This window comes from Microplitis mediator, chromosome 3, assembly GCF_029852145.1.
Source record: "Microplitis mediator isolate UGA2020A chromosome 3, iyMicMedi2.1, whole genome shotgun sequence".
In the NCBI taxonomy this organism is placed as follows: domain Eukaryota; kingdom Metazoa; phylum Arthropoda; class Insecta; order Hymenoptera; family Braconidae; genus Microplitis; species Microplitis mediator.
In genome coordinates this window covers 5,784,815-5,810,354 of record NC_079971.1, presented here as the reverse complement: position 1 = coordinate 5,810,354, position 25,540 = coordinate 5,784,815, and the positions used below count along the sequence as shown (strand labels likewise).

The following is a 25,540-nucleotide window of genomic DNA, read 5'->3' as shown; positions in this document are numbered from 1 at the left end:
AAACATTTGAAATGATTTAATTAAAATTGTTATGATGTAAATAAAATAAATAAAAGTAAGAGTAAAATATTTGTTATATTTTTTTGTACATCACTATATTAATTACAATACTTAGTTATCGTACTTAATGGAACATCTTACTTAATATCACAATTAATAATTATACTGTACATTTAAGCGATAAAAAATTAAATACTTAATAGAAAAATAAAATTGTTTTAATTAGCATTATTATCAACATCGTTTTGAGCCTCAGCAACTGCCATAGATTTCTATAAAAGAAAATTCATAATATATATAATTAAGGCAAGATATTAACTCTATTCTTTACTCCTTTATTTGTAAATATATCTATTCCTAAATATCTCCATTCCTTAATATCAGCAAATATATATAACAAGTTGCAATAAAAACGTATGTAAAATATATATAAAAAATTTTTTCTTCATATTACAAGAACTGAAACAAAAAAAAATTATTTGAGCCGTCCACTTTGTTCAGGCTGGAGTTCCAAGTGATCCAATTGTCATTGACGTCTAAGATGGCCACCTTAACTATTTTTGCTTAAAAAAAAAATTGTGGACCCGTGTAAAAAAAAATCTTTGAAAAAGTGTTGACTTCAAAACTTCAAAACATGACACAATGACAAATTTTTTTTTAAACTTCTAAAAATACAAAGAAAAAAACAATTAGTACTACAAATTATCATTTTTGACTCATTTTTAAACTTTTTTTGACGCTCCATTAAAAATGCCAGGTTTCAAAATTTTTTTCAGTGCAAAATCGAACCCAGAAACAAAATATTTGGACTAGTCAATGAATACTCAAAAACTGTAAAATTCTTTGGTAGGTCTCTTAATTCATTCAAAAAGTCAATTCAAGTGGAAATTTGTGGGAACCAGAGTGAAAGCTGAGCCCAACAATTAAGAATAATTAGAATATTCAAATACTTTTTTATTTTTTTTAGTAATTTATTCCTCAAGATCATCTGTCATTTATTGTAGTTGCTTTTTTTGTTTTATTCGCACTGTGATAACGCAAGTGTAATTGTAAAATTTGTAAATTGCTGAAAGCGTAAATTAATAAGTAAATAAAAAATACGTTCAGAAAAAACTGATTTTGAACTATTTTTGAACGTTTTTTCTTTCAGCATATCAGGATACTTATTTATTTTTCTCTTGAATTTTTAAAAGTTTAAAAAACGTTCGTCGTTGCGTCACATTTTGAAGTTTTGAATAGTCAACACTTTCAGAAATTTTTTTGACACAGGAAACAGGAAAAAATTATTGGAGCTGTCCAGGCTGGACTACCAAGTGATCCAGCTGTCATGGACGTCTAAGATGGTCAGCTCCAGATTTTTTTCCTTAAAAAATTAAAAAATTACGAAATTTTAAGCATAGTGAAGTTGACTATAGAATTATTTAAAAATAAAAATACATAAGAATTGATAAAATTAAGACTAAATATTTCTCAGAAATAGTCATATTTATCAATAGATTTATTATAAAATAGACCCATTTAGTATAGAGATATTTACGAATAAAGAAGTAATGAATAGAGTTATCTCGCTATTAAATATAAATATTATATTTAATTAAATACCTCCAGCTCTTCTAATTCGCTCTTTTGAACTTCTATTTGATATAATAATTGAGCCTGTTCATCCAAACTTTTCATAAGCAGCTGAGTATAATAAAACAAGAGCTGCAATTTAAATGTCAGCTCATCAATTTCATTTTCTAGGGAGATATTTTGTATTACTGACATTTTAAAGTTTCGATAATTATCGATACCTATAAAGAGTAAATTATTGTTAGCATTTTAATAAACTATAACCTTTCAATAAACCACATCTATCATTACTGTACTTAAATAAATTTAATTTATGACAATTAATATAAATAACAGTAATTAAATTGTTTAATAATTACGGATATTGACAAAAATTTGTGTAATTTAACAAAATTGTGGTAAAGTTTCCATGAGATTGTAATTTACGATTAAATAAATTTTCGATTAGATTTAATTGATATGTAATCTATATATTTCTTATACATATTTACATGTATGACCTTGTGTGGTGTTTGTGTGGATACTTGACGTCACGTGTTTCCGGTTTATCTAGAGACTTTTTGGAATTTCTTTAAAAAAAATGATGTCACGTTTTGCTAAATAATTTATATTTATTTTTTATGTAACCATTACAAGGTCAATTTTACATTGATTTTTATTTTGAATTAAATATCTGTTGTTTTTTAATACAATGAACACAATAATAAACAAATTAAACAATTCGAAATTAAAGTCCTATTGTACAGTTCAAAAATTTCATTGATTCTTACGATGGCTGAAAAAATTACGAGCGTAAATTCGGCTGATGATTTTTTTAATTTTTGAATAAATGAATGAAATGTGATCGCTTTAGACTGGAATGTCCCATAATAAAAAAATTATATTTTTTTGTAAAATTAAATTCTTTACATTCCATAAAATTTTTTATTATTCATATCATTATCAAAATTTCAATGATACTGAAGTTAGCTGACGTTTAATAATTTTTGAATTTTGTTAAAAATGACAGATAGTAAGAAAAAAAAATATTTGAAAAATTGCACCCGTAGATTTGTTAATTTTCTACATGTGCATAGTTTTAGTTTTTTTTTTATTTGCAATTTTATAGAAAATTTAAAAAACTACATGTGCAATTTTGTTTTTTTTTATTTATTATTTTTTAAAATTCAAAAATTATTAGACGTCGACTAATTTCTGTATCAAAATAATCCAGAAATTAGCAGTCAATTAATAATTTTCGTTTTTTTTTTAACAAATCAATACAAAAAGAAAAAAAAACTAAAAAAAACAAAAATGCGCATGCAGAAAATTAAAAAGTCTATCAGTGCAATTTTTTAAATATTTTGTTTTTATAATTTCTCGCTTTTATAAAAATTCAAAAATTATTAAACGTCGGCTAACTTGAGTATCAAAATATTTGTGGTCTTGAAAGTAGCAGACAATTTGAAATTTTTGAATTTTTTTCAACCAATCAGAGGCAAAAAAAAAAAACTAAAAATATGCACATGTAGAAAATTGAAAAGACTACAGGCGCAATTTTTTGAAATATTTTTATTTTTATAATTTATCATTTTTTAAAAAATCCAAAAACTATTAGACGGCTGCTAAATTCAGTATCATAAATATTTTGTCACTCTTATTAAATTACCGATAATGAGGAAAAAAAATTTAACTACCGAAATAATTTAAAAAAAAAACTGATTAAAATAAAAGTAATAATATTTCATATTCCGAGTTTTTCAAACAAATTTTCGTTCCTCTACAGAATTACTCAGGAATTTAAAATTTCAAAAACAAAATTTCAAATTTAAATTCTAATTAAAAATTTGTCAAATTTTCAATAGCAAAAAAATTTATTAATTACAAATACAATAAAAATTAATATCGCTCATATTGTCTTGAATACCGTGATTTTTAATGATCTAAAATCACGTAACATATATCATATATAATATATACTAAAATGTATGTCATCAATACTGATTCATAATTTATAAAATCTTGAATGAAAATCGACAGTGTGCGGCCTAGAAAAAAAAGTACAATGCGTTACATAAAAAAAGTTTCACATCAACCAGCATTAAAACCTTTAATTAATACATAAAAATTAACAACCAACCAAATAAATTAATCACCAAAAATATAACGAATGAAAAATAAAATTTTTAAATTCTTTCATTCAAAAAATTAAAATTACCGCCAGTAAAATAAATAATTTTTAAAATATCGTAAAAAAATAATTCAAATTAACAAGCAAAACAAAAATAAATATAAATTTTTCTCTAAAATAAAAAAAATAATTTATTTAAAATCTAAGGTCGCCATCGCGGTATAAAATTCCGTGACTCCAGACAATTGACACCGAACCCGTCAGAGAGATTACAATTTAAGAGATTGGAGAGGCTTTGGATTTCTTTCGTGTCTGTACTCTCTTCACATTGAATCCGTTACTGGTAAGGAAAGTAGTGCAGTCTGTGCTAATATATATATAAATATACAATATAGTAATAAAAAATAATATAATTAATAAAATAATTAAGTCAAAATTTCTATAATAATTAATTGTTAAAATATTTCAGGTATATTACTAGTAAACTGGCGTCGTAAAAAAACACTCGTTACTTCACCGGACTCTTAAAATACGGTAGAGTAAGTACTTTAATTCATTTTTTTTTACTCGTCATCTCTGACCCGTCAGACACACGATGTCTCCATGACTTAACTTATGTTACTAATTTACAGTTGATAGATTAATAAATTATATAATTAATACATTTATTTATAAATAATTATTATCAGCGGTCAGTTTAAAATTTTTTTTAAATATTTAAATATTTATTTTATTTATTTAATGTCGAGAAGGTCATGCTGCTGATGAGGTTACCGTTCTCGTGACGTGTCAAGTGCGAAAGCTAAAAAAACATGATTACACTCGATTCCATATGGTGGTCGGCTTCCGCTGGTCATTGACATGCTGGCATTTTATTACAATAAATAATTATTTTCTTTTTTATTTTACTTACGTTTTTTTTTATTTCATGCGGATGGAAATTATCGTACGTTTTGTGACGTATGGATTTAAATTTATTTTTTCGAAAACTTTTATGAGAACAAAAATTTACATCATGATCGGCTCCGTTATTATCAATAGATTTTTTTTACTTCAATTAATTATTTTTTTATTTTTCTTATCATTATGAGAACTTTTGAACGGACTTCCATCATTGGGTGTGTCGAGATTTTTTTTTATTTTAATTTTGAAGTCATTTTTTTTTAAATTTGTATCAGTAAAAATAAAGAAAAAAGCAAATATGTAATCATTATCATAAATTATTTACATAATAATTTTATGTGATTATTGGTTCGGGTTAAGTTGATATATTTAGTATGTTTTAATCATCTGTTAAAATGTTTGCTTTGCTTTTACAATCATAAATTTATAATTTAAAAATATTTTAATATGATTGTAAATAAAATTAGTAATTTATTTAGTTAAATATTTTTTTAAACTGATGCACTGCAAAAATACGGGAGTGAATTTGGGATGATTGTGGGATTTATTTAAATTCGAATTTACTCCGGCACTCAGAGTTTTGGAGTTTTAAAAAATCACTCCGAATACGGAGTAAATATGGAATTTTGACAGCGGAGTGATCTGGAATTTATTTAAATACGCATTCACTTCAAATCAGAGTTTTAATATTAAAATAAACTTTTCTTCGTAGTTAATTTTACTGCGAACCGGAGTTTAAAAATGATAATAAACTCCGGAGTGAATTTTACTCCAAAGGAATTAAATAAATACACAGTCATCCGCTTTGTATTCACTCCTACTTGTAACTCCGAAGTTTAAAAAAAAATCACTTCGTATACGGAGTAAATACGGAGTTTGTTTTGACAGCGGACTGATTTCGGAGTGATCTGGATTTTATTTAAATCCGAATTCAATTCAGAGTTTTAATATTAAAATAAACTACCTTTAGAAGTTAATTTCATTTTGATCCGGAGTTTGAAAATTATAATGAACTTCCCTTTGGAGTAAATTTTACTCCAAGGGCATTGAATACACTGTCATCTTTTTCATATTCACTCCGTTACTCGGAGTTCCGTTTAAAAAAAAATCACTCCGCATACGAAATTTCTCAGCGGAGTAATTTTAGAGTCACCTGAATTTTATTTCCATCCGCATTCACTCCGATTTGTACTTTTAGTATTAAAATAAACTCTCTTTCGAAGTGAATTTAACTCCGAACCGGAGTTTCGAAATTTCAATAAACTTCCCAGAGTGAATTTTAATCCAAAGGCATTAAATAAGCATACAGTCATCCACTCCGCAAATTCTACCCGCCTAATAATTTTTGAATATTTTTAAAAACAATAAATTATAAAAAAAAAATACTAAAAAATTCCACCTGTAGCTTTTTTAATTTTCCACATGTGCATATTTTTAGTTTTTGTCCTGTAATTGATTGGTTGAAAAAAAAATCCGAAAATTGTTAACTGTCTGCCAACTTTGAGATGAAATTTTTTTACCATAACTCAAATTATTAAAACAATTTTCTTACGTTATATTTTTTTTCAGTGCTACTGTAAGGACTCGGCACAATCCAGGACAATCTAAAGATGCAGCAGCAACCAGTGATGGAAGAGGGAACGGCCTACGAGCCTCCAACTTACGATGAAACATTCCCAGAGCTTCCGGGCTCGTGTAACCATACGACCATTTCGAACCCACTGCCGGTCAACAACAGTATGAGAGTTGGTTCATCAACAATAACAACCGTTTTCCACGTACCCCTGGAAGAGCGTAAGTTTGATCACAGCGACAAATTCGGCGAGGGTGAGTCGATGCGTACATGCCAAGCAATAATGAAAGAAACCAATGCCCGCATTGAAATATCCTCATCTAAAAGCCAAACACTTTCGTTTGTACTGAGCGGCAAACAAAGTGAAGTATTAGAAGCGCGTCGTAGAATACTCGCGACCTTTCAAACCCAAGCAAGCAAACAGATAAATATTCCGAAAGAACATCACCGTTGGATTTTGGGTAAACAGCGCCAGCGATTAAACGAATTAGAAAAAAATACAGCAACTAAAATAAACGTACCCTCAGTCGACGTACAGTCCGACACAATAACAATAACTGGTACTAAAGAAGGAATTGAAAAAGCTGAGCACGAAATAAAAGTCATTTCTGACGAACAATCGCGAAAGGCATTTGAACGTATCAGCGTTCCTAAAATTTATCATCCATTTATTCGCGCTTTCAAAGATAATACCATCAGTTTAAATGCTAATGCAAGTTTACGAATAAATATACCACCGGCATCAGTTCAAAACGACGAGATAACGATTGCCGGTGAAAAAGAAAGCGTAGTTGCGGCCAAAAAAAAAATAGAAAGTATTTACAGAGATGTAGAGGAACGATACAGTTCGGTGTCCGTTGAAGTGCCAAAGTCACAGCATAAATATGTAATGGGACCTCGTAATACGACAATTACTGAAATTTTACAATTAACCGGAGTCAGTGTTGAGATGCCAAGTCCTGATTCGCCAACAGGTACCATAACTTTACGCGGGCCACAGGAAAAATTGGGACAAGCTCTCGACAAAGTTTACGAAAAAGCAAACAGCGTGCGCACAGTAACCGTCGAAGCTCCGTCCTGGATCCACAAATATATTATCGGTCGCAAGGGTATTAATATTAAAAAAATAACCGAGGAATTGCCAAAAGTAAATGTTGATTTTGCTGAAAATGATAACAAAATAAAAATAGAAGGCCCGCCAGAAGAAGTTGAAAAAGTAAGAGAACAAGTCGAGGCTCATGCCCAAGATCTTGTAACTAAACTGACATTTGTTGAGCTAAAAGTCGATCCCCGATACTTCAAGCATATTATCGGTAAAAATGGCAGCAAAGTTAATCGGCTAAAAGAAGAAACAAATGTGTTTATAAATATATATGAGAAAGACGGGCAAAATATCATACGTATTGAGGGCAATCAAGCCGGCGTGAGTGAAGCTGAATCTAAATTAATGAAGACTGTTAATAAATTAGAAAATGAAAAGGAGAAGGATGTTATTATTGATCACCGTCACTACGCGAGTGTTATCGGGAAAAGAGGGTTTAATATTAAGGAAATTAGAGAGAAATTTAATAATGTACAGATAACAATACCCGGGCCAAATGAAAAAGACGACGTCGTTAAAATACGCGGTCCTAAATTAGATGTTGATAGGTGCCATAAATATTTAATGAAATTGGCTAAAGAACTTGATGAAAATAGTTACACAATAGAAGTACCTATTTATAAACAATTTCATAAATTTATTATCGGTCGGGGTGGAATGAACATCCGTAAAATTCGGGAAGAGACTCAGACTAAAATTGAATTGCCAGCAGAGGGTTCAACTGACGAAGTCATTGTCATCACTGGTAAAAAAGACAACGTAGAAATGGCGCGCGATATGATTAAGAAAATTCAAAATGAAATGAGTAATATCGTTGAGGAAGAGGTCGTCATACCCCCAAAATACTATAATTTTCTTATTGGAACTGGCGGTAAAATAATTCACTCGATAATGGAAGATTGCGGCGGTGTGACAATTAAATTTCCTAGTGCCGAAAGTAAAAGTGACAAAGTTATAATACGTGGGGTTAAAGAAGATGTTGAAAAAGCTAAACAACAATTACTTGAACAAACAAATGAAAAACAATTGATGAGTTTTTCAGATACTGTACGTGCTAAGGCAATATACCATAGGTTTATTATTGGACGTCAAGGAGCTAATATTAAAAAAATAAGAGAATCAACTGGTGCTCGTGTTGTATTCCCGACTGATAAAGATGAAGACCAAGAAATTATAACGATTATTGGTAAGAAAGAAGCTGTAGAGAAGGCTAAGACAGAGTTAGAATCGATAATAAAAGAAATTGGAAATATTGTCGAGGATGAAATAACCATTGACCCAAAACATCACAAGTATTTTGTCGCACGTCGTGGCGGTGTATTGGCGCGTATTGCTGATGAATGCGGTGGGTTACAAATTTCATTCCCACGTGCTGGAGTTGACAGCGACCGAGTTGTGCTCAAGGGCTCGAGGGAGTGCATAGAAGCTGCTAAGCAACGCATGCGAGAAATCGTTCATGAACTGGAATCTAAAATAACAATTGAGTGCATAATTCCCCAGATACATCACCGCACTGTGATGGGTGCTAAGGGTTGCAAAGTACAGATGGTCACGTCGGAATTTGACGTGCAAATTAAATTTCCAGAACGTGAGCAAATAAATCACGACGAGCAGCCACCGCAAGAGCAGCAGCAACAGGAACAGCAGCAGGTCAATGGTCAAGAAAATGGCGAGACTGAGGTACAAGATCATGGCCCGCCGGCTTGTGATATTATTCGTATTACTGGACAACCAGAAAATGTTGAAAAAGCTAAGAAAGCTTTGCTGGATTTAGTGCCAATTACTGTACAAGTTCCCGTAGCATTTGATCTCCACCGTCTGATTATCGGGAAATCCGGTCGAGATGTAAGAGTACTCATGTCTAAATATGACGTTCATATAAATATGTCACCGGCTGATCAAAAACGAGATTACATTGAAATTTGTGGTGCTCCTGCAAATATTGAAGAGGCTAAACAGGCTATTTTTGAACGTGTTGAAGACTTGGAGGCTAAACGACAAGAACGTGCTCTTAAGTCGTACGAATTAAAGTTCGAAGTCAGTCCGGAATTTCATCCTAAAATAATAGGACGTGGCGGCGTTGTTATCAAAAAAATTCGCACTGATTTTGATGTTCAAGTTGATTTTCCTAAAAAAGGTGACCCTGAGGAAAATATCATCACCGTTACGGGATTTGAAAAAAATACTCATGAGGCTAAAGAAGAAATTTTGAAGATAGTCAATGGTCTTACTAAAGAAGAAATTAAAATTGATTCCGCTGTTCACTCACGGCTTATTGGTGCACGTGGTAAAAATATACGTAGGATAATGGAAGATTATAAAGTTGAAATTAAATTCCCACGGAAAACGGACTCTGATCCAGATCTTGTTGTCATTATTGGCAGTGAAGAAAATGTTGCTGATGCTCGTGAACATCTTTTGAATTTAGAATATGAATATGTAAGTATATAATTAATAGGGAGTCAAAAAAAATTATTTTTTTTATTTTAGGTCTCAGTCTCAAAAGTTTCTTTGGAGCCCGAAAAAAATCAGCTCAGTAAAAAAATTTTTACTTTTATATTTTAGTAGAAAATCAAATTTCCCATAACTCAAATTGATAAAAAAAATTTTTATTCGTATTTTGAATGGTAAAAATTTATGATACGAAAATTAACCGACGTCTAATAATTTTTGAATTCTTTTAAAAATGACAAATTGTAAAAAAAAGAAATATTTGAAAAATTGCACCTATAGCTTTTTAAATTTCCTACACGTGCATATTTTTAGTTTTTTTTTTTTGCAATCGATTTGTTGGAACAAAAATCCGAAAATTGTTAATTGTCTACTAGCTTTGATCATTCAAATTTTTCGAGCGCCAGCTTAAATTTCGCGATATCAAGCTGACTTTTTGTGAGGACTTTTTTTAGGTTTCAAAAAAACTTTCGAGACTGACATCTGAAAAAAGAGTTACTTTTTTTTGACACCTAATAATTGATGATACTGAAGTTGGCTGACGTCTAATAATTTTTAGATTTTTTTAAAAAAGGGTAAATTATAAAAAAAAAAAAATATTTTCAAAAATCGCACCTGTAGTTTTTTAAATTTTCTACATGTGCATATTTTTAGTTTTTTTATTTTTGTAATTAATTTGATGGAAAAAAAAATCCGAAAATTATTGTCTGCTAACTTCAGGATCATAATTGACATTTAATTTTGTATAGACAAATATTTATTAATTATTCATTAAATTTCTATTTAAAGCTACAAGATCTCGAGGATCGTGAACGTACTAAGTCAATTCGTGGTGGCAAACATGAATCAGATCGACCTCTTGGCAGCAGTGAAAGCGATTCAGGGTTTGTAGTAAAAGGAGGACCGTGGGAGCAACAACAATCACAGCAGCCAAAAAGTGCTCCGGATACCGCCAGTGTCGCGGACTTTCCGACATTTGTAGGTCACGATTCAAATCAAGTATCTGTTGCTACGCCAGAAGGACCTTGGGGTAAACGCCGAGATGTCCTCGCAAATTCGCTCAAGTAAAGCGGATTACTTTGGTAACATTGTTACCTTAAGCATAATTAAATTCTTTAACATAAATTAGTATCGAAAATATAAAAGTAAAATTTTTAAATAATTAACAAAAAATAATAAACTTCAATGTAATATTGAAGTTGATCGTTGCTTCCCTAATCCATTGCTGACGCTGCTGCATTACAAATGACCTTGGCCACTCTCTTGGACTTTGAAACTGGTTTCACTGATACCGCTAATTATTGCAAAGTTTTTCTTTAATTAATACAATTTTAATAATTTTTTTTTTTTTTTTTTTTTCGTGTTTTATGACGATTCTAAAGTTGGAGTGATACTGAAGTTGGACATCTATTAAATTTTGGATTCTTTTTTCGAGCGATAAATTGTAAAAAAAAAATATTTTGAAAAATTGCACTTATAGTTTTTTTAATTTTCTACATGTGCATTTTTTTTTTTTTTTTTTTTTTTTTTTGTCATTCGATGTATAGAAAAAAAATTCAAAAATTGTTAATTGTTCGTTACTTCAGAATCGAACAATTGGAAGACAATTAAAAATTGGATTTTTTTTTTAATCAAATCAATTACGAAAAAAAAAAACTGAAAAAATGCACATGTAGAAAATTAAAAAAGCTACAGGTGCAATTTTTTAAAATATTTTTTTTTTTTACTTTATCGTGGGTAAAAAAATTCAAAAGTTAGTAGGTCGGCTAACTTCAGTATCATGTCATGTATCTGTAACTGCAATGCATTAATTACACAGTAGAATTTATGAATTTAAAAATATATCATTTTCAAAATTTATCAAAGGTAAAAAAAAAATAATCAAATTATCATATAAATGCCTATCAGATACAGATATGTCGTACTTAAGACTGGGGCTTCATAGAAATTTCTATGTCCCTTAAAAAATTGAAATTGTTTTTATTCTTCAAGTTATTATGACGTTTTTTTTCTTCTTTTTTTTTTTTTTTTAATTTTCTTTCAATCATTTGCGGATAAATTTTTATATTTTATTGAATGACTTCTAATACTCGAGAATTATTGTCTATTTATTTATAATTGTATATAAATTTCACTTTGTTTCTTTGTTTGTCTTTTTTTTTCTTGTTTTATTTAAATAGAGCAAGTGATAAATTGTAAATTATTATCAAATGCAACGTCACATATGGAGTATATTAAATTATTTATAAAAAAAAAACAATTAATTGACTAATTGAATTAAAAAAAAAAAAAATGTCTTATCATTATATTTTAAGAAGTCTCTCTAATTAAACTGATTGATTTCAAAAAATATTTACAAGACCAAAAATAAATTTTTTTAAAAAAATATTTAAAATTAGTATCTTCATATTAAATATAGAAAAATTATATACCATTAAGGCAAGAGTGCAAAAAAGAATCCATCAAAAATTTAAAAAAAAATTTTTTTAAATCAATCGTGATTCATTAAATTACGTCACAATTATTTCATGATTTTATTTTAAAAATTTTTATCAATTTTATTTTTTTCTACACATTAAATTAAGGCTGATTTCAGACCCTGCCCCTCCCACTTTTTAAAAATATTTAATAACTTAATTCTAATGACCGTATTAAAATTTTGATAATTAATTAAAAAAAAATTAAGCATTAATTGAGATCAATTAGGAGTCAAACGAAATTTGGAAAATAAATTTCAGTAAAATCTTCATTATAATTTTGAATGTCAAATTTTTTAGACTGAAATTTATTTCCCAAATTTCGTTTAATTGATTGATAAAAAAGTGTAAGTAATTTTTTTAAAAATCTATATCAGCTCAATTGCCTTTTTTTCAATTGACTTTAATTTTTTTGAAATTAATTAATAAAATTTTGATACGCTTATGACAGTTGGGTCATTGAATATTTTTAAAAAGTGGCGGGTACTGTCTGAGAATGTCCTTAAGGCAATTTGCACAGTTCCTCCCACTTTTTAAAAATTTTCAATGACCTAACTGTCATAAGCGTATCAAAATTTTATCAATTAATTAAAAAATAATTAAATCACTAATTGAAAATATGACAGTTTCGCTGAGATGGAGATTTAAAAAAAAAATTACTTACAGTTGACATCAATTGGAAGTTAAATTTGTCAAATAAATTTCAGTAAAATCTTTATTTCCAATTTCGAATTCGAACTTTCAAATTTTGTATGCTAAAATTTATTCAAATTTCTTTGAGCTCCTAATTGATAACAATTTTAAAATTTTTTTTCAACTAATTAATTACAAAAAAAAAAAATCTAAAAATATGCACATGTAGAAAATTAAAACATTTATAAGTGCAATTATTTGAAAATTTTTTTTTCTTTATAATTTATCGTTTTTTTAAAGTTTAAAAATTAATAGACGTCTGCCAAATTTAGTATCATAAATTTAAATACCGTCATTACAATTCAAAATCATTGAATATTTTTAAAAAGTCAGTGACACTGTCTGAGAATATCCTTAATTTAAAAAAAAAAATAAGTAACTCGTGCATATAACCCGTATGAGGCCAATTAGTTAATAAGTTTAAAAAAGTAATAATAAATTGAAAAAAAAATTGAATAAATAACTAACTAAAGATAAATACAATAATAATAATAATAATAATAATAATAATAATAATAATAATAATAATAATAATAATAATAATAATAAACATACTTATTCTGTTAAAAGTGCCTTGTCTATTTTCTTCGAGACAGCTCATTTTAAACTATTTTAGTAGATGATGATTGTGAATATAATTATGTATATGACTATGAATGATATATAATAAATATTCTAATATAGTAACTGTATATGAACAAAAAAAAAGAAAAAAAAAAAAAAGTACGAGGTTTACATGTGAGTAAGTAGCGTCATATGCTGAGTAAAATTAAAATAAATTTAAACAATAACTTCCCGAATTTTTTTGAAAATCTACAATTTTCTTAGCGGGAAGTTTAAAATGCAAAAAAAATAGATTAGTAATAAAAAAAAAATAACAATAAGACTACAAAAAAAATATACATTAACAAAAATAAAATCTAAAGTAAACTAACATTGACTATAATAATAAATGTAGAAAATAATCTCATATACGCTTGTATGTTTCATGTATGAAGAGAAAAAAATACGAATGAATGTAAGAAAAAAAATTAATTAATTAATTATTACAATAGATATCGGGGATACAGAAAAATTCACTTATATTTTTTAGAATTACAGCCATTTTTATAAGCCTACGATCGACCTACATGTTATCATTGTCTCCTTATATAAATATTATACATGTAATTATTATTGATTAATTAATATTATTATATTATATATTAAAAAATATGATTGCCAAGCATAAGAAATGAGCGAACGAAGAAGAAAATTTGTCAAACGCTTGAATTCGATCCACTATTAAAACTGTAGTTGCATGAAAGGATTTTAAAATTTTTATAAGTTTCAGGAAATGGTAAAAAGATGTAATTACAAATATATGCATGAAATATTAAGTAAACAATATGATAAAAAGAACATTATGGTATGTCGTATAAAATGAATTGTTAAAGAATAATTTATCTTTATTTTTTTTTCCCTTTTACTGTTTACTCAAATATGAAATTTATGATCCTGAAGTTTACAGACAATTAACAAAAAAAATAAAAATATCCACTTGTAGAAAATTTATGTTTTTTTACAAAAATCTTAAAATTATTAGATGTCGGATAACTTCAGTATCATGTTTTATTTTTAAATTTAATTACTTTTTTATGATACCAGTAACGAAAATCAAAGTTTCAGTGCCTCTATATTCAGTCAAAACTTTAGTCCAACTCGAAGAAAATTCAGCGTGCGGACATAAAAATTTTTCAACAAACATGTGATCTGAGACATTTCTTACTTACTTCCCTAGGTGTGTAATACTATTTTGACCCTTGGGAAGGAACAAAAGTTTTTACCCATGACCATGAGTGTGAATATAGCAGACATCAGACAAATTCAAAATTATTTACTCTATTTATTAATAATTTTAAATTTGTCTGATGTCTACGAAATTCACACTCATTCCATGACCCTGAAGTGAGTAGAAAATTAATAATTTTCGGATTTTTTTTTCAACAAATTAATTATAAAAAAAAAAAAACTAAAAATATGCACATGTAGAAAATTAAAAAAACTATAGGTGCAATTTTTTAAAATATATTTTTTTTTATAATTTGTCGTTTAAAAAAAAATCAAAAAATTATTAGACGGCGGCTAACTTCAGTATTATCTCTGTTCGTTAATTGAAGACATTATTTTCCGACCATTAAATTTATTCACGTAAATGACGGTTCTGAGTTTGTGATTAAGTTTTTTAAAAATTACTGTGAATAATATATGAGTGTGAATTTAGCAGACATCAGACAAATGTAAAATTATAAATAAATAGAGTAAATAATTAATAAAATTAAATTTAAAAAAATGCGCATTTAGAAAATTTTGAAATTAATAAGTGCATTTTTTTAAAATTCAATTTTGTTAATTATTTACTCTATTTATTTATAATTTTAAATTTATCTGATGTCTGCTACATTCACATTCATAATAATATATGTATTCATAGTTTCTCCTTAATTATAAAAGTGCAAGTGACAATTTACGCGTACGCTAATATGATTACACCATTGGACTTAAATTAATTTGCTGCTGACACTGAAACTTCAAGTTTTAATGCAGGTAATCATTAAAAATCTAATGAGTGTGAATGTAGCTGACAATTGGCAATTATCTCAATTTTTGAATAAATAAATTTAATAATTTTAATCACACTCATAAATTTAAGTAGAATAAAAATTTTAAAATGCATATTTAAATAATTGAAAAGTCAGTACGCGCATTTTTTAAATTAATTTATTTATTCATTTAAAATCTACAAATTGTCTCATATCTGGTACATTCACATTCGTAAAATATAAATATATTGTGTAACACAGAATGAAATACGACTTCAGACTGCGGGTGATGTCAGCCAACTCCACCCTGGTCTGAAATCGTTTCGTTTCATCCCTCGCCACTCAATATACTATTAATAAAATTTTGCGAATCGAATAATTCGATAAAATCGAGAGTAATTTAAAATTTTTTTTTCAAATTATTAGTAACTTTTCAAATTACTCGATTCGAATCAAGAAAATTCTGATCAGCTTTGAAGTATTCAAATATTTAAAAATAATTTTTCGTAGATTTGTGTCCGAGATATTTATTTCTATTCATTTATGACAGACAACAATTTGAATTATTGAAAAAAAAAAAAAAAATTACAATTTCAAGTTCACAAGAAAATTTACAAATTATTCGAAAATTTACTAATTAGAAAACTTACGAATAATTCAAAATTTCAAACTCTTAATTAAGCTGAGGTAAATCTTTGGGTTTGATATTTTTCAATTTATTTACAAATCCATCATTCGGCCGAATGTATCGAATATTTTTAACAAAATCATAAGCTTGAGTGTATGACAATTTTTTACATGCCATCAAATATCCAAGTACTATCGTCGGTGATCTTGATACCCCAGCATTACAATGAACTAAAATATTTTCACTTATATTTTCATGGATTATTTTAATACACTCATTTAAAACTTTAAACAAATCAAATTCCGGCAAATCAAGAATATCAACGTAATAATAATTTATATCAGGAAATTTAACTTCCGGATTTATTCCCAAACTCAAAATATTTTTTATTCCGTGTGATTCTAAAATATCTAAATTATAAACTGGATCCTGCGAGCTGATGAATAATCCAGGAATAATTAAGTCTATTTTTAAATTTGGTTTATTATCAACAACAAATGGCGTGACTTTTATTCCTAAATTACGAACAACTCCGTCAGAGATTTCATATTTTTCACCTGACGTATTTGTAACAACTGTCGTCGTAGGTTTCAATATTTTTTTTCGGTTTTCAATGAGACTCTGAAAATCCATCTTACGATTTTTTAAAAACTAAACAATATCATATATTTATTTACTAATTATCCAAATAAAATTTACAAAGTCAATCGTTAATTAACTAATGATTGCTAGTAATTTACGAGGGCGTTCTTCGACGTTAGTAGGCTTCAAAATATGCTTAGCTAATTCTTCTTTGTCGTACTCAATATGTTTAAGAAATAATCCTTGGGGCGGTGCCATTTGTATCCTCACATCCCAATTTAAATGTGACGGTACTTGTAACATTATCGTAACATCTCGTTCTGTGATTACTCCCGACGCAATACCAACAAGTGCTCCGACTATTTTTCGCACTTGATTATAAAGAAACGCACGCGCGCAAATATTTATATGCCAGAAATTAAATAATTCTGACAGAGGATCAAATGGCATAAATGGAGCTGCCGGTTCTATTGATACATTATTTAACTCTCTTACGTATCTTATGTCTTTGAGAGTACGATTTTTACCAGCGAAGGTTTCAAAATTTTTTTTGCCTATAAAAAGTCTTGTTGCGGCTCTTAATGCGTCGATATCAATATTGTCACCCCTGTAATAGGAAATAAATATAAGTAAATAACAAGTAATAGTACATTGTGCAACAAGGAATTAAACGAGACGATTCCAGACTAGGGTGAAGTTGGCTGACGTTACCCGAAGTGTGAAATCGTGTTTTATCCCTGTCTCGCACTGTATTTTTTATGTTACCTGCATTGATACTGGAGTTACAGTCTGAAGTGGGTCGGAACAGACTAATTTCTAGTCGATGGGCGGCAAAAAAAAATTTTGTATTTTCACGATCCTGAAGTTAGCAAACAAATTACAAATTTTTGGATTTTTTTTCAACAAATAAAAAAAAAAAAAAACTTAAAATATGCACATGTAGAAAATTAAATAAACTACAGGTGCAATTTTTCAAAATATTTTTTTTTATAGCTAATGGTTTTTAAAAAAAATTCAAAAACTGTCAGACGTTGGCTAACTTCAGTATCATTGTATTTTAAATATTCAAATTTAAATATTTTAACAAAGAAAGCAATAGCAGTTTATCAAGTTAACAATTTTTAACTTCCCGCTAAGAAAATTGTAAATTTTCAAAAATTCGGGAAGTTATTGGTTTCGGTCCGATTCACGAAAATCGAATTCCCATCAGATGTCGACGTTTTGAGGTCCTAGGAAGCTATTCTGACTAATTTCAAGATGATGTCCGAGTGTATGTATGTATGTATGTACGTACGTACGTACGTATGTAAATACGTGTATCTTTTGAACGGATGAACCGATTTTGAACTTTAAGGTGTCATTCGACGCGGCTTGTCAATACCTTGAAGCTGAAAGAAAATTGAGCTTGATCGGTACGGCTCGTTCAGAGATATTCCAAAAATAAAGTTTTTTCAAAAATGTTTTTTTTGGATAACTTTTAATGTGCTCGATGGATTGATTCCAAAATGGACTGGGCTCTAGAGCTTTATAAGCCGCGTCGAATGCCGCCTCAACCATCAAAATCGCTTCATTCGTTCAAGAGAAACCGTTGTCGAAAGAATTAAAAAAATTTTTTTTTTTTTTAGTTTTTTTGAAATATCTCAAAATCGACTCAATAAATCAATTCCAAAATTTGATCAGCTTTAGAACTTGATAAAACGCGTCGATTGCCACCTCAACCGTCTCAATCGGTTTATTCGTTTGAGAGATATCGTTGGAGAGAAAATGGTAAAAAACGTTTTTTTTTTCGAAAACAACAGCATACAAACGTATTTTCGAGCTTCTTGAGCTTTTTCGAGGTTCTTGAGCTCGAAAACAGCGGAAAGTTTTGGGGCTGGCCCGCAGGGTCAACTGACAGACCGATTTTTTTTTTTTACGACACCGAGTGCTGGGTCTACATTTCCTATGGGATTTCTATGGGATGTCTCTGGGATTTCTAGAGAATTTAACTGGCGACAGTTCAATTTTTTTTTTTTTACGACACCGAGTGCTGGGTCTACATTTCCTCTGAGATTTCTCTGGGATTTCCAAGGATTTAACTGGCGACAATTCTATTTTCTTTTCACAACACCAAGTGCTAGGTCTACATTTTCTATGGGATTTGTCTGGGATTTCCAGAGAATTCAACTGGCGACAATTCTATTTTTTTTTTTACAAGACCGAGTGCTGGGTCTACATTTTCTCTGGGATTTCTCTGGGATTTCCAGAGAATTTAACTGGCGACAATTCTATTTTTTTTTTTTTTTACAACACCGAGTGCTGGGTCTATATTTCCTATGGGATTTCTATGGGATGTCTCTGGGATTTCCAGAGAATTTAACTGGCGACAATTCTATTTTTTTTTTACAACACCGAGTGCTAGGTCTACATTTCCTATGGGATTTCTCTGGGATTTGTCTGGGATTTCCAGAGAATTCAACTGGCGACAATTCTATTTTTTTTTTTTACAACACCGAGTGCTGGGTCTACATTTCCTATGGGATTTCTCTGGGATTTCCAGAGAATTTAACTGGCGACAATTCTATTTGTTTTTTCACAACACCGAGTGCTGGGTCTACATTTCCTCTGAGATTTCTCTGGGATTTGTCTGGGATTTGGGCTCAAGGAGCTCGAAAACAGCGGGAAGTTTCGGGGCTGGCCCGCAGGGTCAACCGATAGACAGATTTTTTAATTTGGAACTCGTACTATTTTAAAAATTTTCCAACATACACTTGTCAGTTTGGTTGGTTATTGGAATGAAATAAAAAATATTCGCAATAAACAAATTTGATTCTGATAGGAATCAAATTAAAACAGAATTAGTATATTACATACCTAAAGAGAAAAGTAGGACATTCCGGCCCGCATGTGTAATTGCCTACCCGAGTCGAAGGCGACAATGGCAAACACGCGGATTGGGATATCCTACTTTCCTCGGCGGTATATATACATTTTTTTCACCAGATCTGCACCTGAAAGTTTAAATTTTCGCCTCTGTTTGAGGGAAGAATGGCGTATGTGCTAATTTTCATCATTTCCTTTTATGAGAAAATAAATGATTAGAATTAGCGCATGCGCCATTCTTACCTGAGTGGCAAAAGTTGAAGCTTTCAGATGCAGATGTGGTGAAAAATAGTATTTTACACACCTATGGAGGAAAGTAAGACATTTCAATCCCCGTTTATCTTCGGAGCGAGTAGGCAATTATACACGCGGGTTGGAATGTCCAACTTTCTTTCCTAAATATGCAATTTACTATTTCTGCAGGTCGGAATGTCCTATTTCTATCCCTTGGTATGTAATAATTAATTTATTTAATGCCGTAAGATGGAGGGTGGAGTCGAATTTGAGATTTGCAATTTGCGATTTCCGAAGTCGGAATACGAGGACTAATCGTGAAAATGGATAGAAAAAATCCATGATTATTCTCATCCATTTCCACCCATCCTGATTTATCCTAATTTCTTATTCATTGTTTAAAATATTTATTTAATACCGTAAGATGGACGGTGGTGATTTAAGTGTCATCCAGGTTCCAATATACTATTACCGGACAAAAAATAAGAATTCTTCTCTAGGGAAATTCACTCTGGAAGGGAAAGATACTTCTGTGTTCACAAATACAAATAATATCTGGTTAATCCAGAGGAATTCGGCAGTACACGGAAAAATTATTCTTGTTTGAAATCGTACGGTCTCATAGCAAAGCCGGATCATCTTGGCCTCCTGATGGGAATTGAAATAAACCCATGGAAAAATTATTATGGTCATAGTAAAATTTTCAATGGTTATATTACGATTTACTGTAACTACTGTAAATTTTACTACGGTCACAGTAATTTTTCCATGGGTTTATTTCAATTTCCGAAGGCCAACATGGTCAGGATTTTCTATGACACCGTAGCATTTCAAAGAACAATTTTTCCTGTACCATAACGCGTTCATAAACTCTGCGGAGAAGGTAAATGCAGTCAGGTGTTCTTTCGTTTCTCTGGTTTTAATTGAACCCCATAAATTTCCACTCCCTAATCACCCGGATAAATATTCACCCAGGAAAACTCTCAGTTTCAATGCAGGTGATATAAAAAATATATAAATACCTGATGTGCCAAGCGCGTTGTAATTCAGCAATTGGTACTTTATGTTCATTGAAATCTTTAGCAATCATTATACGATAAAAATAACTTCTTGACTTGGCATTTCTGCGAGGATCAAATTCATCTGTAACCGGATAAATTGACGTTATTCTTATCTCGTGGCCACAGCGAGCAAACCATGAATTGAGTCTTCGGATGGCTGTGTCCGTATCATAAAATTCATCTGTTGGATGCTCTAGTTCAACTTGAGCAGTATTTATAAGAGCATGAACACCAGCATCTGTCCTGTTAAATTTTTTTACATAAAACGTCAATCTATTTTTGTTAAAATGATTTATAGATCAGCAATTTCATGGTTTAAATTAATTACCGGCTTGAAATTTGTACTTTCGGGTAACATCTACTCCTAGGTTTCAATACGCAAGACAATCCAGCTTCAATTGCACCTTGAACTGAATCTATGTCTATTAATCTTTCACAACCTATTTGTTTTGCTGCTCCTCTGATAAAAAAAAAATAATGATGAGTGTGAATGTAACTGACAAGTGGAATTTTTTAAATTTTTGAATAAATAAATAAAACTTAAGTGGAATGAAAGTTAAAAATTGCGGATTTAAATATTTGAAAAATTAGTGCGCGCATTTTTTTAAATTTCATTGTTTCAATTTATTTATTTATGTTTAAAATTTATAAAATGTCCCATGTCTGATACATTCACACTCATCAAAAAATATATTGTTGTGTTATGAATATATCTGATATTTAAATGTATAGGAATATATAAATAAAATTTGTATTATTTTATTAGGAAAATATATTTACCTGTAACGAGTGCCGATATATCCCATATAAAATAAATATCGCACCATTTTGTAAAAAGAGGTTATAAATTTATTGAAAACTCTACAGCACGTGGATAACAATGCAATGGAGTAGACAGTAGACAATCCAAGTTTGAAATAAAAAGGGGAAAAAATATATATCGAAATAAGTGATTTAAATTTATTTGTATTTTGGAATCGGAGCGTGAATTTGGCTGACGGGAATTTTGTAATTTTTGAATGAATAAATAAAATGTCAGTATGAAAAATTTTAAAATGCGTATTTAAATATTCGAAAATTAGTGCGCGCATTTTTTAAAATTTCATTATTTTTATTTATTTAAAATTTATAAATTGTCTGACATCTGCTACATTCAGACTCGTTAGTTAGTAGACAATCGAAAATTTTTGTTTTTTTTTTTTTCAAGAAATCATTTATAAAAAAAAATATGCACATGTAGACAATTAAATAAACTGAAAGTGCAATTTTAAAAATAATTCATAAGTAATTTTAATTTATTTGTATTTTAAAATATGAGCGTGAATTTGGCTGACAATTGGCGGCTTTTAAAATTTTTGAGTACATAAATAAAATGTAAGAATAAAAATTTAAAAATGCGTGTTTAGATATTTGAAAAATTAATTGGCGCATTTTTTTAAAATTTTATTTATTTTAAATTTATAAATTGTCATATCTGTTGCATTTACACTTATTTCAAAATCAGTTTTTATATTCAAAAAACTTAATTAATAATTTAATTTCAAATTTCCAAAATATTTTTTTTTATACTCAAAATAGCAGACAGACAATTTTGTAATCTATATTAATAAGAGAATAAGGAAAATTTTGTTCCCGTTATATCTATATAACAAAATATGTTATTTTTATTAAATTTGGTATCATTAGGAAGGTCTTGAATTGAATTTGTGCCTTTTCAAAGTTTAAACTCTTTTTTATAGCTGAGTTTCGGGATAAATCAATTTATCGATGTTATTCGAATTACATTTAAATTACGCGGGAAAAAAGACTTATTTAGATTTATTTTCTCGAAATACCTAAATTAATATTTTAACTATTCTGTCATCAAATATGACTGAAAATATATAACTATTATATATATAATTAAGAGAAATTAAAAAATATTTAGTCTAAGCCATATGTCTTCTATGATAATAAAAATTGAACAGATTTAATATGGTGTCAGTAAAAAAAAAATGTATTAGACTAATAAAAAAAAATTTGACCATGTGTAAATTTTTTTTGAAGAATCACATGATTATACAATCATTGAAATCAATGTTTGCGGATCAATGATAAGATTTGTCTCATTAAATTTTAATGATAACGGAAATAAACAAACGATTCTAGAGTACAGATTTTAATAAACAGTTAAATTCAAGTCATATTCAATAAATTTTTTAGTAATACTCGGGCAATCACGCAGGTAACTCGTTTTAATAAACAAATTACTTGTAAGTAAATTAAAATTTTCAAAACATACACAAAAGTATTTTGTAAAGTTTCTGACATGAAATTTTTAAAAGTATTTTCTTTGTTAATTTAAAAGAAAAATTTTTCGTGTCTGCCACTTTCAGTATTTTTTTTTTTTTTACTTTTTTATTAAAGGAATTAAACATAAATAAAGAAACACGTTTATATTTTTAAATAAATTTATTGCAAAAGAAGATTAAATGATAATTTAAAACTATTTTCAATACTAAATTAATAAAATTTAATTACGTTAAAAATAAATTTATTATTCACGAAAAGTTATCGGTATTACACAAATATAATTGTTTTACTTTTTTTTTATTATGAACAAATTGTTGTAAAGCAAATTCAGTGAATTTGGTGGATAGAAACATCAGTGAATGACTAAAGAATATTTTTTTTCTTTTGAGTTAATTTGTGGTCAGTGAACTCGATATTTTATTTTCATACATATATATATATATATATTTTTTTTTCATTTTTTTTCTTTTTGTTTTTTATACAAAGAAGGAAATTACAGAAAAATAATTGGATATTACACAGAAAAAAATAATTTCTTGCCTTAAGAAAAATTTTCCATTACAAAATGAAAAGAAAATTTTTCTTAAGATAAGAAAAAATTTATTGGCGCGTTAAATTTTTTATTCAAAAAAACCTTTTCTTCCCTCAAGAAAATTTTCGTTTTCAATCCATACCCAAAAAAAATTTCTTAGGGCAGGTAAAATTTTCTTGGGGCCAGTAAAATTTTTCGCGCCAAAAAATACTTTTTTTCTGTGTAGGATTACTGTTTTTTTTTTTTTTATATGTTTAGCACATTAATATCAAAAGTACTCTCGAGAGACCTAGCGAAGATTAGGCCGCCACAAATATTCACTCACTCTCTCTTTCTATTAAATAAATTACAGTGACGATAATGCTCTGTACTTTTTGTAGCATATAAAATTTTAAATTATTAAAGTTACAATTAAAAATATAAAGAATACAATAAGTCATAATAATTTATTTAAATTAAATAACATAATTTTTGAGTACCGACGATTGAGATTATTCAATCATCCGTGCTTAGATCAAACTCGTTTTGTATGAATGATTAGCCAATCAGAATCTCAATGTCCTCATGCCATTGGCACAATATCGAGTGACACAGTTTTCATCTATTTTTTGTCACATGTGACGGACACAAGGGCATTGACGTACATTCAATACTAAGATATCATCGTAAAAAAAAATTTTTTTAATTACATTTTACTTTTATCTATGATATTATTGTGTAATATCATTACGGGTCGAATTACATGCCCTTAATAATTTATGATAGTGAAGTTAGACGGCTTGTAATTTTAGAATTTTTTTCAAAATAATGAATTATGGGAAGAAAAATATTTTTAAAAATTGCACTTGTAGTTTTTTTAATTGCCTAGATGTGCATACACAGTAAAAATTATTGTGTTGGAAACGGACACACAATATTTGTGGAATTGAAACACGAAATTTGTGTTAAAATCTCAACGCGAAATTCGGGTAATACGAGAAGTTAATTAAACACTTTTTAAATGTCAGTGGCGACAAAAAAAATGTTAACTTTTACATTTTATTTTTGTACCGTGGAAATTTAGTAAATATAATTAATATATTATGAAGAGATTATCAACAGTGACGACAATTATTATTTAACAATCAACTATTTTTTGATAGTAAATAATTTTTTTATTAGAGTCAAGGTTTTAAAAGATCACGTGATATTTAATACCAGTTGCAAATAGTACATCAATTAATTTCTTTTAAAAAAACAAAACCACATTTTTATTCGGCGAAAAAATAATTTTAACATTACATTAAATAATTCGAAATTGTAACTAAATCTTTTTAATTGGTATGATAAAAATTCCAGGTATTAGTAAATGGTAAATTTAATATATTAATAATTAAAATTTTTAAGTTAAATTGAAATTTATAAAATGTCCATTTCACTTTCATTTTTCTAATAATTCTTCCGTGACTATCGATTGACTTTTTAACATAAATTTTGTGTTAATTTTAAAGTAATTCTTAATAAATGTTGATAATTACAATTTGTGTACCAAGTAACACTTTTAAAGTGTTAAATAGTAGATCGATTTAAAATTTTTAAGTAACACAGTGCAATGTGTTGATTTAACACAACATAATCAACACAAAAAATTTAACAGACCGTTTTTCCCAGATTCACAATATTTTTTACCGTGTACTTGTAATTGTTTTTTATCTTTCGTAATTGATTAGTTGAAATAAAACTCCAAAAATTTTTAGTTGTCTAACTTCAGGATCATTTTATCTTACATACAAAAAATACAAATACATAAATTGCAACTAGTAATCAATAATAATAATTTTTTAAATTAATTTAAACACAATCATTAATAATCGCTACTAAAATTTATTTTAATTGTCTAGTTGTAA

At 28.4% G+C, this 25,540-nt stretch overlaps 3 protein-coding genes and 1 long non-coding RNA gene across 4 annotated transcripts; 1 reads left to right on the top strand and 3 right to left on the bottom strand.

Annotated features, from left to right (window-relative positions):
* Positions 1-56: 56 nt before the first annotated feature.
* On the bottom strand, positions 57-2,066 carry LOC130664715 (uncharacterized). The gene is made up of 3 exons (XR_008989450.1): positions 1,932-2,066; positions 1,603-1,793; positions 57-272 (listed from the first exon to the last, which is right to left on the bottom strand). It is a non-coding gene; the product is annotated as an uncharacterized LOC130664715 (long non-coding RNA).
* Positions 2,067-3,911: 1,845 nt separating this feature from the next.
* Positions 3,912-13,762, top strand: LOC130664418 (vigilin). The gene is made up of 4 exons (XM_057464270.1): positions 3,912-4,025; positions 4,152-4,221; positions 6,155-9,699; positions 10,501-13,762. Exons 3-4 carry the CDS (start codon positions 6,196-6,198, stop codon positions 10,777-10,779), a joined length of 3,783 nt encoding a protein of 1,260 aa, XP_057320253.1. The 5' UTR covers positions 3,912-4,025; positions 4,152-4,221; positions 6,155-6,195; the 3' UTR covers positions 10,780-13,762.
* On the bottom strand, positions 13,501-16,724 carry LOC130664420 (dual specificity protein phosphatase 19). Its single transcript, XM_057464272.1, has one exon. It carries the CDS (start codon positions 16,722-16,724, stop codon positions 16,137-16,139), a length of 588 nt encoding a protein of 195 aa, XP_057320255.1. The 3' UTR covers positions 13,501-16,136.
* An 81-nt stretch (positions 16,725-16,805) lies between these two features.
* Positions 16,806-21,764, bottom strand: LOC130664419 (tRNA pseudouridine synthase-like 1). The gene is made up of 4 exons (XM_057464271.1): positions 21,611-21,764; positions 21,159-21,290; positions 20,792-21,073; positions 16,806-17,280 (listed from the first exon to the last, which is right to left on the bottom strand). The coding sequence occupies exons 1-4, from the start codon at positions 21,655-21,657 to the stop codon at positions 16,806-16,808; spliced, it is 936 nt and encodes a 311-aa protein (XP_057320254.1). The 5' UTR covers positions 21,658-21,764.
* Between the last annotated feature and the right edge of the window lie 3,776 nt (positions 21,765-25,540).